Raw genomic sequence first — 12,737 nt, 5'->3', positions numbered from 1 at the left:
GGCTGGTGATGGTTGCCATGGAAACTGACCATAGCAACAGGGTCCTGGTGATGATTGCCTACTAATGCGCAGGTTCCTCACAGGCCCTCAGAGGGGTTCCATGGGGACTTTCCAAGAGGCTCCAGGCTGGCCAAGAGCTGGAATGTCACAGGCAGAGACAGGGGCTCCATGGAGACCTCCCAGGGCTTTCTGGGGATGGTAAAGAGCCGTGTGGTCAGAGGCAGTCACAGCCATTCCATGGTGACATCCCAGGAAACTTTGGGCTGCAAAGGAACCGATCTGTCACAGGCACTCATGGGGGCTCCACGGCTCCCAAAGAGCTGGGATGTCCCAGACACTCCCGGGGGTTCCTGTCATAGGCAAAGTGGGAGCTTAGGAAAAGTTTATTAGAGAAGCTCCTGTTTAGTCACAAGGTGCAGAAAGGATCCCCAATAGCCCCCACAGATCCCCAAATGTCAATGTTCAATCAGAGATGACACAGATTCAGATCCAAAGGCTAAGGGCTAAAATCCACCCGTTTCTTCATTCCTCTTCTTTTAGACCTTGGTTTTCTACAGGTGGACCTCACTGGTCATTTAATCAACACATTTCACATGATTGGCCAATTAGGACAACACCCTGCTGTAAACAACTTTATGGAAAAAATCCAACTTATTACAAACATTGTCAGGGCACCAGTTATTGATGTTTGTTTATTGTGCCCTTCTGGGGGCTCCCTGGATGGGGGAAACTCTCCTGTAGCAGTACTGGGCCAGGTTAAAGGAGATGCACTGGACTTTTTTGGTCTTCGGCTTCTTGTTTATTGTTATCTAAGTTTTGCATGAAGTGCACACCAGGCTCAGTGTGCTGGAAAAGCACAGCAAAATGGCTCCGAAATGTACGGTTTCAAGGTCTTTTAAAGTTGCCTCATGCAATTAACTCTTAAAACATACATGATTTCTACTTATCTACCAATAACTCATCCTTGGACTGCCCACATAACCTCTGCACTGTGCTTTCCTTGACCAATCACCCTGTGCCACCACTGCAGAAAATGGAGTAGATTAAGAAGACAGGGACTACACCCATAATCCTCCATCTTCCTTCCTATATCTATAACCATACTAAAAATCCCCAAACCTAAATTTCTCACCCAAGGAACATACTATACTACCCTCTAATCTATTTCACACTATTCCAATTTATCTAAAAGTCTTGGAAGTCCTCTCCATGGGCAAAGGTGAAAGGCAGTGTTCCTCTGGGGTCAGAACCCCTGAAAACAGACAGAGAAATATTCCCTGTGCCCTGGATTCCCACACATTTAACCTAAAATTCTTTAACCCTTAAGATGTGAAGTTTCCCAAAAATGTTCCTGGTAAGTAGGAATAGAAGGAAAAGAAATAGACAACAACAGAAAGACAGAAGATCTATAAAAAGACACGCACATTGTCACCAACTGCTCAGGTTCCAGCATCACCCACAGAGGAACCCCAAGAGAAGGCAAAATCCAGACCATGGGCCAGCCTCGTGCTCTGGCTTTTACCCCTCTGGGCCTTCATGGGCCCGCCCCTGGGGTGGGACTGCCAGTTGCTTGTCCAATCAGAGTCAGGGCAGCACCAGCTGCCACAATTGTGTGATTGATTGACAGCTTGGCCAATCAGGGCTGGGTTTGCCCCCCCCCCCCCCCTCCGTGTGTGATTGAAAACTCTGCCAGGCTAGGCCCTCTGTCCCACCACAAACCAAGGCCTGACCCGGCCCTGGACCCACACAGGCATTCCAAGCATCCCAAGGTGTCTCGGGACATCGATCTCATCCAGCCTCTGACAGCGCACACGGTGATACTACGGAATCTTATGGAGCCATGGAACAGTTCTGACAATGAAGATCCAAGGACACCATGGTGACACTACAGAACCTCATGGAACCAAGGGGCCATGGTGACACTGGGGTGCCTCATGGAATCAAGGAGACCATTGTGAAACTCAGGCGCCCCAGGGAACCAAGGGTCCATGGTGACCTTGTGGAGCCCAGAGTGTCACGGAGGAGCCCCTGTGACGCAACGAGTGTGCATGGAGCCGAGGGGCCATGGTGACACATCAGGGCTTTGTGGAACCATGAAACCATTGTAACATTTCAAGGCCTCATGGAAGCACAGGGCCATTGTGACACTACAGAAGCAATGGGAACATTTTGATACTCCAGGGCCTCATGGAACCAAGGAGACCTTTGTGACACTGTGGGGTTCCACAAAACCAAGGGAACATGGAACAGGTCTGGCTGGCTGGGCCTCTTGGGGACCACCTGACAGGTCCAGCTGACCTTGGCATGTTGAGGGCTGCTTCTCATCTGCCCCTGAAGCACAGGGGCTCTGGGCTTTCTATCCTATGGCAGAGAACTGTCCTCCCCCAGGGGCACATGGACAAAATTGAGATTCTACCTCCAAATTTCCTTATATGCAAAGATGAAATCTGCCAGGAGAGACAGATTTGGCTGCCTTGGCAACCCAGGCCCCACCTCTCATCTGCCTATGAAAACTTTGATCATGTGCTTTTCTTTCTTAGGGGGAAAAAGTATCTTGACCAGGCACCCATGGCCAAAATTGGGCATCTGCCTCCAGCATTCCCTATATTCAAGGATAGCTCCCAGACAAAAGCTGCCAGGACTGACAAGTCTGGCTGGCCTTGGCTTCCTGAGGGCTGGTGCTCATCTGCCTCTAAAGCACTGGGGTTTTGTGCTTTCCTTCCTCATGAAAAGAACTCTTCTTCCTGTCCAGGCACCCATGGCCAAAACTGAGATTCCACCTCCAAAATGTCCTTTGTACAAGGACAGCCCCTAGATGAACGGTGCCAGGAGAGACAGGTCTGGCTGGCTTGGCCGAAGGGTGGCCACCTCTCATCTTCTTCCAAAACACTTGGACTTCACACTTTTCTTTTCTGTAAGAAAAAACATCAATCTTTACCAGGTGCCTATGGCCAAAACTAGGATTCCAACTCCAAAACTCCGTACATCCAAGGATTGCTCCCAAGTGAAAGCTGCCAGGATAAACAGGTCATGCTGCCCTTAGCCTTTTGGGGGCTGCCTCTCACCTGCTTTTAGAACACTGGGGATCGGTGCTTTCCTTCCTATGGAAAAGAACTGTCCTTTTTCTCAAGGTGTCCATCTCAAAATTGAGATTCCTCCACCGAAATTCCCTGTATCCAGGGATTCCTCCATGACAAAAGCTGCCAGAACAAACAAGTCTGGCTGTCTTGGCCTGCCAGGAGCCACATCTCTCGTCTTCTCCCTTTGAAACACTTGGGCTCTGTGCTTTCCTTCCTATGGAAAAGAACTGTCCTTCTCCTCTGGGTGTCCATGTCTGAAATTGGGAATCCACCTCTTAAATTCTGTATATCCAAGGGTTGCTCCCAAGCAAAATCTGCCAGTACTGTCAAGTCTGGCTGGCCTTGGCCTCTGGTGGCTGCCCCTGCAACACTGGGGCTGGGTTCTTTCCTTCCCATGAAGATCACTGGGACACTGTGGGGACATCATGGCACCAAGGGGATCATTGTGGCACCACTGGAGCCCATGGAACCAAGGGGATCATTGTGGCACTACTGGAGCCCATGGAACCAAGGAGATCCTTGTGGCACCACTGGAGCCCATGGAACCAAGGGGCCATGGTGACACAGCACGGCTTCATGGAACCCAGAGACCATTATGGCTCTGTGGGGCCTGATGGAACCATGGAGACCATTGTGACCCTTCAGGGCCTGGTGTCACCAAGGGGGCATTATGGCACCTCAGGGTCCCATGGAAGCAAGGGACCAATGGGACACTGTGAGGCCCCATGGAACCCAGGGAACATGGAACAGGTCTGGCTGGTTTAGCCTCCCAGGGGCCACCTGACAGGTCTGGCTGATCTTGGGATGTCAAGGGCTGCCTCTCATCAGCTCGTGGAGCACTGGGACTTTGTGCTTTCCTTGCTATGAAAAGAATCATCTCTCTTTTCAGATGCCCATTGCCAAAATTGGTACTCTCCCTAAAAAATTTCTCCTATGCAAGAATATCTCTCAGAAAAAATCTTGCTAGGTCTGACTGGCTTTGGCCTCTTGTGGCCACCTCTCATCTGCCCCTGAAACACTGGGGCTCTGTGCCTTCCTTCATATGGAGAAGAATCGGTTTTCATGTCCAGGGATCATGGAATAAAATGAGAATTTTGCCTCCCAAATTACATATATCCAAGGATTGCTCCCAGACAAAAGTAGCCAGGTCAGGTTAGTCCCGTACTGTGTTGATTTTCTTAAACTCTGAGCTGAATGTTCTCAATTGAAGACATGTTATAGAGGGCCCAGAGATCTCCCAAGGAGGGGTTTTGGGGCCTCGGGCACATGACCACTGCATATGGACAAAGGACCTCTATGCTCTGTGCTGTTGTGGTGGTTTTGCATCATGGAAGTGATGTTCTAAGAGAAGCCGCTAGAAGTTTCCACCGTGACTGACAAAAAAAAAATCAGTAATTAGGTTTGAGAATTGACATTCTGTTAAGCAACTAAGGAAACTCTACACACCTCTGTGAAGACATATATTAAAGACGAGAAGGCCTGGGAGGGTCTCTTTCCCTTCTGGCTGGCAAAGAGGCTGACCTGTCCCCCATCTCAGCTAGGGCGGGCCAGGCAGCTCCTGCTGTGGGGCCGGACCCCTTCCCAGGGACCCCGCCAGGTCTCATCGGCTGCCAGGCAGGGCACAGAGGCTGTGGGGTCGAGGCTGGGCTGGGCCATGGCTGCAGTTGCCAACATCTGGGCACTGCTGAGCCCTGCCCCGCTGCCAGCCCAGGCTGAGCCAGGATCAACCGGGCCCCAGGAGCAGCCACGGGCCGGGCCGGCTCGGCCAAGATTCTGCCACTGGAGAAGCCATCAGCCCCCGGCCGTGCTGCTGCTGTGTTCTGGCCTGGCTGCTGAGATCCTGGCCCTCCCGCAGTGCGGCCCATCCTGACACAGCCCCAGCGCAGCCGCTGCAGAAATCTCCATCATAAAACAGGTCTGGCCGCAAGGACCAAGCCTGGCTGGGGTCACGGAACCATCTGCAGGCCCCAGGTGAGATATGAACTCTTTCAGTGCCTCCATCCGTCCTCGAGTGAGAGAAAAGGACAAAGTGCAGGCACATAGAGAAACAACATGAAGACACCAAGGTCAATGAAGAGGAAGTTGAGTCCCAGATGGGAGGGATGAGGAGATGTCCTGATCTTGGGGCTGAAATCCTCTTGTAAAGCTGCAGAGAAGGATGGAATTGATACATCAGACTCTCCTTTCCCCTATAACACATTGACAAGTATGGGGAGATGAATTGTTCAGCAAAGGCTTCCATGCTAAATTAAGCAAATATTTAAGCGGCTCTGATCCCATGAGAAGTTTGAACATTCAAAGAGAGCAGTGTGATGAGACTCTGTGTCCTCAGGAAGAGAAGAAGAAGATCTCTGTTCCCAGAGATGAAGATGAGTTCAAAAATAGATGAAGAGAACCTTTTCTCTTAAACACGTTATCTTTAAATTATTACCTCATAAGTTGACATGGCCTATAAACACAACTGTGGGAAAAGCTGTGAAAATATGGGAGGGACTTGACAATTGCAGATTTTTTATGGGTGGCTGCCATTCATGGGAAATGACAGCCCTGAGAGAACTGTTTTCGTATGGAGAAGTCTCCAAAACATGAAAGAGAGATTCCTCTCCCTAAGTGAACTGAAGAAAGGTTATTCTAGTGATGGTAAACTGACTGAAAATTTTAGGCTTTTTCTCTTTACATTGTCAATAAGAAAGAAAAGGTTGTAGGGGGAAGTGTTCTGAAAGTTTTATTCTGATTCCTATTACTCTCTCTTTTAGTTACTGTTAATAAACTTTTCTTTATACCCTTTTAAAGTTTTGATTCTATTTTGCCTTTTACCTAATCCTATCTCACAGCAGGAAGTGAGTAAGGATATTCTAGTGAGTGCACTGGTAATTACACTGCCAACACTGGAAAGGCTGCCCACACTGGACCCACCACACAAATTGATACATTGTCAGAGAAATCTCAAACTGACAAACCAAAACAACTACAAAAAACTTCCTAATGAACTGCATGAGAGCAGAGGGAAATGAAGGCAGACCCATGGTTTGTCAGGATTTGATTGATCCTAATGGGCCCCATGGTGCATTTGGAGCTGAGCCCTTGAACCCTGGGCATGAGAGGAGAGGAAACAAACCTTTCCAGGAGTCAAAGTTAGCAGAAAACTCCAAATGTCCCAAGGAATGAATGGGCCCCACTGAGGCCCATCCCCAACACAGGTTCCTCGTGGACTCCTTGGAGGAGAGAATTGGAGGACAGGATGGCACAAAAACTTCTCAGAGATTTAGCATAGAAAGGAAAATACAAACTACCTTAAAAATCTTGAGTATCTCAAAGTATTAATGAGCCCCACTAAGTGTCAGTATAGAGCTCTCAAGGGACTAATTAAAGCAGATAATTGGGGCCATGATTGTACAAACATCTCCCAGAGTCTCTATCAAAAGGGAAACACCAAGTACCTTAAAATAAGTGAAGTACATTGAAGCATTAATGAGCCCCACTGAATGTTGTTGCTGACAAAGCCTCTCCAGGGACTAATTACAACAGATAATTGGAGGCCATGATTACACAAACCTCTCAAAGACTCCAAGGCAAAAGCCAAACCTAAAGTCCTTTGAAAAACCTGCAGTCCCTGGGAGCATTGAGGAGCCCCCAGGGCCATTCCTGACCAAGGCTCCCCAGGGATTCCTTCCAGCAGATCCTTGAGGCCACTGGGATGTGGGCTAGGGGAAGATGCAGAGGGCAGGACAAGGGAGTGACAGTGCCCAGCCTGGCTGGGACTGTGCCAGGAGGCCCCAGTGCCTCAGGACAAGGTGTCTCCTCACAGTCCTTGGTGGCACAGACCCTGCTGTGTCCCAGGGTACCAAGACTTGACTTCTCTTTGTCACCAGCTGCCATCACTGCCTCCAGTTCTCTGCTCTGCCTGGGGCCTGGGGATACTATCTCAGTCGTGTCCCTCAGTGGGACCCATTAAAAGTCGAAGAAACTTTGGAGTGTGATTCTGACTTGGAGTTCTGGAGAGGTTTATTCAACTCCCTCTCAGGGGCTGATGTTCAGGGCCTGAGCACAAAGCCCCAGAGGCTCATTAAAGTCCTTGTGCTGTGTCTGTGCTGCTGAGCTGTGCTGGGCTCCTGGCACAGAGAATTATCCTGGAAACCAAGAAGAGCTTCAAAAGCACATTCCTCTTGATGAGCATCTCCTGTGCACAGCTCAGCAGGGCTGGGGCACTGCCTGCAGGCACCCTGGGCACAGCACAGAGGCACAGAGAGCTTCAATCAGTCAGGGCTGGGAAGGTGCTGAGAAGTGCCTGGGGCAGAATCACTGCCTGACCTGGACACAGGAACCTCTAGCTGCAGGACAATGCAGCTGCAGCTCCTGGAGCCATCTTCTAAACCTGGAACATCCCAATGCCTACAGACTCTGTGAGTACAACTCTGAGTGTTTCTGGTGCAGGGAGGCGAATTGTTCATGAAACTCTGACATGCTGAGGGTTTCCAATCAGTCCTAGAATATTTCCAAGACAAGGATTTTGACTTGAGGATGAGGACCTTTCCCAAGACTAGGTATTCATATTCCTACTACTGGAGAATAGCAGGGAGGAGAGATAAATATTAAAGGTTTAATATGATTTATTAATTATGAATTTGGACAAGAGCCTGAGACATCTGAACCGTAACTTTTAGTTATCAATAGGTTCACAGAAGATCACTAATGTGATTTCAGTCACTCTGCCCATGGACAGCAGCAACAGCACCTTTGCAGAGCCATCAGGCTCAGTCTGAGCTGTCCTTTCTTGAAGCTGCAAACAAAACCTGCCCCCAGCCAGTGCCCTGCAAACAGGCAGGGTTCTGTTGGGCCAAGGAGAGTGCACAGAGATTTGGGATCTGTGAGCTGTGGCAGGGAGAGATCAGGCACAGGGAAACACCTGGAGGAGGAATATCTCCAGGAAGCAGAGAGAGGTTCAGGCAATGAGAGGAAAAAACCCAGAAATTCTGTGGCAGGGAGTTTCAAGATGTCCAAAGGATCCGCTCCAGTGCAGCCCCTCCCTCTGAACAAGCTCCCTCCCTCCTACCCCCAGCCAAGCCTCTGCCATCAGGGCCGGGGCTCCAAGGTGTGCAGCCCCTCCTGTGCAGGCAGAGCTGCATTAGAGCCGTGGGGCAGCTCTGCAGTCCCGGGCCCAGTTCCCTCTGCAGAGCACAGGGCTGGGAGCAGCTGCCCAGCCCTGGGGGCTCTGGCAGGGGGCACAGCTGGCTCAGGGTGACACTGTCCCCCGTGCCCAGCTCTGGGCAATGCTGTCAGTGCAGCCAGGGAAGGAGCTGCATCTCCCTTCATCCAATGCCATCATAAGGACACTTGCGAGTCTCCCTGAGATTTCAATCCAATCTGAGAGCTTCAATCCAGAGTGCAAACCTGTCCTAGAGCATCTCTGAGTTATAAGATTGATGGGGAAACGGGAGAGGTGTTGTGACACTGAAAATGCTGCTGGGTTGGTGAAATGAGCAAATGAGTCCTTGCCTACAAATGTGGAGTTGGGCTGTGGTGGATCCATCTGCTCTCAGGAGTGCCTGGTGACATTTTAGGGAAAATGTGGGAAGGTGATCACCCTCCACCTGAGCAAGGTTAAAGCCCAGAGAAACTCTGAACAGCTCAGAATGACTAAAAATCTCCACTTAGTCTCCACTCCTCACTTTGCCTCACAAAACTTTCTCTGTTCTCCCTGAGTGCAGCAGAAATGCTGAGGGTTGCTGCTATCAAAGAAAACTAGGAGAGATAATGGGGAAGCTTATAAAGAAAACCTCAAAACTCAAAAAAACTAAAGACTATGTCTGTGTTTTCCAGGGAAGTGTGAATGGGAAACGGCTTTGATTGTGGTTACAGGCATCTCCTCTAACCCTTCACTGTCCTTTCTCCATGAACAGGTTCCCAATTGCTGCCCAAGCAAATGTCCAACGTCAGCTCCATCAGCCACTTCCTCCTGCTGGCATTGGCAGACACGCGGCAGCTGCAGCTCCTGCACTTCTGCCTCTTGCTGGGCATCTCCCTGGCTGCCCTCCTGGGCAACGGACTCATCATCAGCACCATAGCCTGCGGCCACCACCTGGACACACCCATGTTCTTCTTCGTGTTCAACCTGGCCCTCACTGACCTGGGCTCCATCTGCACCACTGTCCCCAAAGCCATGCACAATTTCCTCTGGGACACCAGGACCATCTCCTTCACAGGATGTGCTGAACAGCTCTTTTTCTTTCTCTTGTTCATCTCAGCAGAGTATTTTCTCCTGACCATCATGTGCTATGACCGCTACGTGTCCATCTGCAAACCCCTGCACTACTGGACCCTCCTGGGCAGCAGAGCTTGTGTCCACATGGCAGCAGCTGCCTGGGCCAGTGCCTTTCTCTATTCACTGCTGCACACAGCCAATACATTTTCCCTGCCCCTGTGTCATGGCAATGTCATAGACCAGTTCTTCTGTGAAATCCCCCAGATCCTCAAGCTCTCCTGCTCCAAATCCTATCTCAGGGAATTAGGGCTTCTTGGTGTAAGTGTCTGTTTAGGACTCGGATGTTTTGTGTTCATTATTTTCTCCTATGTGCAGATCTTCAGGGCTGTGCTGAGGATCCCCACTGAGCAGGGACGGCACAAAGCCTTTTCCACCTGCCTCCCTCACCTGACCGTGCTCTCCCTGTTCAGCAGCACTGGCATATTTGCCTACCTGAAGCCCCGCTCTATGTCCTCCCCATCCCTGGATTTGGCCCTGTCAGTTCTGTACTCGGTAGTGCCTCCAGCCCTGAATCCCCTCATCTACAGCCTGAGGAACCAGGAGCTCAAGACTGCAGTGAGGACACTGATGACTGGATGCTTTCAGGAACATTAAGCTGTTGACAAATTTCTACAAATCACTTGTAATAAAAGTAATTTTTGACACTTCTTGTTGGTTTCCTTTTGGACATTCTGTTTCTTTCTGTTACTTTTTTCATATTGTTTACAAAGAAATGTCATTACTTGCATCATTTCTCATTTTGTTTCTCTCCTCCTTCCCTGTGGCCACAGACTGTGTCAATGACGGGCTGTGCTCTTGTGGCTTTAAAGGAATTAAAGGATCTCCCATCAAAGATTTCTGCAGAGATGCCCTTTTGTTGCCTTCTCTGGAGCTGCAGCAGCAATGTCTGTGAGCACAGCTGGGGGCAGATCAGTGCTGGCACAGCAGCTGTGCCCAGCAGCAGCAGCACTTGGTGTTGCCAGTGCTGCTCCCGTGGCCCTGCCCCGCTGCCCTGGTGGCGCTGGTGTTGCTGTAGGGCCTGAGTGCTCTCGGGGCAGGGCACAGTCCTGGGGAGGCAGTGCTGGGGCTGCAGCAGGGACAGGCCATGGGCACTGCTGGGGAAGCACAGACCCCTCAGGCCAGGCCCTGGGGGCTCCAGGCTGCTTGCCCAGGCTCTCTCAAGAACACGCCCAGGCCAATGCTGAGCACAGAAAACCCCCATGAGCAGCCCCAGGGTGGCCGTGGACAGGCAGGGGGAAAATAGCAGGACTGGTGCTCTGCAAGGGCCCTGGGGGAGATGGGAAGGAGCAGCAGAGCAGGGGCTGATCCATCCCCAGTGCGCTGGACAGCCCAGGGCAGCGTCCCAGAGCGTCCTCATGGAGCTGCCAACAACATTCCCCCTCTACAGCCCTGGCCTCTCCCCCAGCTCACACAGGTGCCACACCCTTGCAGGCACAGACACGGCAGCACTGGCTCAGAAGCCCCTGTTTGCATTGCACAGAGCAGGGGGGAGCACTCCCATGCTGTTGGTGTGGGGACACAAACCTGAGGGAGAACAAACGCCATCAGCCCCTGGGACCAGGAAGGGCTGGGGGATGCCAGGCAAAGAACTCAGCTTTGTCCTGGCCTCTGCAGTCAGCCAGAAAGTTTGTACCCATCAGCTGGGAGTTTTCTGTCCCACTGCAGAACCTGTTGCTCAGAGCCAGGGCTGCCTGGCAGCCACCCCCAAACTGCCCTGAGCATTTCCTTGGCTTCACCTTTGCTTTCTTTACTCTTCCTGCTACACATTTCTTCCTCTTGCCCAGCCCTGTTCCCTCCCCTGCAAACAGCCCATCCCTGTTTGCCCTTCCCTCTCTGGCCCCACTCCCCATTGCAGTTCCTGACTTGGCACCATGGGAATGTCCCTTGGGGAGCAGGATCATCCTACAAGTGCTGCAGGAATTGTCTGCAGGCTCCTGCAGTGCCTCGTGCTGCTCCCTTGCCAGAGGCACCACAGGCCAGGGGGGGCACATCTGGGCTGCTGTGTCTGCCTCTGGGTCTCCCTGTTCTGGGCAGTGAGGGGGAGCTGCAGAGCTCTGCAGGACTGACAGGATGGGCTTTGGGGCTGGCAGGAGAAGCTGAGGGACCTGGACTGCTGGAGCTTCTCAAGAGGAGGCCCAGGGCTCCTCCTGCAACTCCTCCAAGGGTGCTTGCAGAGAATCCCAGAATCAGCAAGGGTGGAACAGGCCTTGGAGATCATCAAGTCCAACCTGTGCCCTGACACCACCTTGTCTCCCCTGGGCCACCTCTTCTCCAGGATAAACAACCCCAGCTCTCTCAGCCACTTCTCACAGGACTTGTGTTCCTAACCCATCACCGGCCTTGTTGCCCTTCTCTGGACACCCTCCAGCCCCTCCATGTCCTTCCTTAATTTGGGGCCCCAGAACTGGACACAGCACTTGAGGTGCTGCCCAAGCAGTGCTGAACACAGGGGAAGAAGAATCACTGCCCTGCTCCTGCTGGCCACACCATTCCTGAGCCAGGCCAGCAGCCATTGGCCTTCTTGGCCACCTGGGCACACTGCTGGCTCCTGTCCAGCCTGCTGTCCATTAGTCCCAGCAGATCACTTTCTGCCCGGCTGCTGTCCAGCCACTCTGGCCCCTTGTTGAGGGAGGGAGGGCAGGAGGGAGGGAGGGAGGGGGTCCAGATCCAGTCCTTCCTGAAATGTGGTGTTTGCTGGCACTGCCAGTTCCCAGATCTGTATATTTCCCTATTCTGGCACAGCCCAAGTGCAGCAATTTGCTGGCAAAAAAAGCCAAACCCCAGCAACTTCCTGGTACTTGTACGTTCTATATGAACCTTCTTGTAAATGTACTGGTATATACATACTATATAAACCTTGTATCAAACCTTAAAAACTCTCTACAAATTCATGTCCGACATTACTGGGTCTGGCATCGCCAAGACCTGGTGTTTGCTGCCACCACCAGTACTCAGATCTGGATATTTCTCTTGTTCTGGCAGAGCCAAATCCAGCAATTTTCTGGTAAGGAAAGCCAAAATCTGGCAATTCCCTGCTACCGGCACTGGCAATGCCAAGATCTGGTGTTTGCTGGCACCACCAGTGCGCAGATGTGGGAATTTCCCGGTGCCAGCCCAGCGGGAGTCTAGAAATTTTCTGGCAAAGAAAATCAAAACCTTGCAAATACCTGGTGCCGGCCCCACCCAGACCTGGTGTTTGCTGGCACTGCCACTGCTCAGATCCAGCAGTTTCCCGATGGCAGCGCAGCCCAAGTCCAGTAGTTTGCTGGCACAGAAAGCCAAAACCCAGTAATTTTCTGGTGCCAGCACTGGCACTGCCCAGATCTGCTGTTAGCTGCCACTTCCTGTGCCCAGATCTGGCAATTTCCCAGTGCTGGCACAGCCCAAATGCAGCA

The 12,737-nt window shown here is 51.5% G+C and overlaps 1 protein-coding gene across 1 annotated transcript; it reads left to right on the top strand.

The window, feature by feature from the left end:
• Nucleotides 1-9,003: 9,003 nt before the first annotated feature.
• LOC311166031 (olfactory receptor 14A16-like) lies at nt 9,004-9,936 on the top strand (the record flags this gene model as incomplete). The annotated part of the gene is made up of 1 exon (XM_084227519.1): nt 9,004-9,936. The coding sequence occupies one exon, from the start codon at nt 9,004-9,006 to the stop codon at nt 9,934-9,936; it is 933 nt and encodes a 310-aa protein (XP_084083645.1).
• Between the last annotated feature and the right edge of the window lie 2,801 nt (nt 9,937-12,737).

The sequence above is a fragment of the Fringilla coelebs genome (assembly GCF_963513975.1).
Source record: "Fringilla coelebs genome assembly, contig: SCAFFOLD_32, whole genome shotgun sequence".
Classification (NCBI taxonomy): domain Eukaryota; kingdom Metazoa; phylum Chordata; class Aves; order Passeriformes; family Fringillidae; genus Fringilla; species Fringilla coelebs.
The sequence above is the reverse complement of the archived record's forward strand: the minus strand, read 5'-3'. Positions and strand labels throughout refer to the sequence as shown.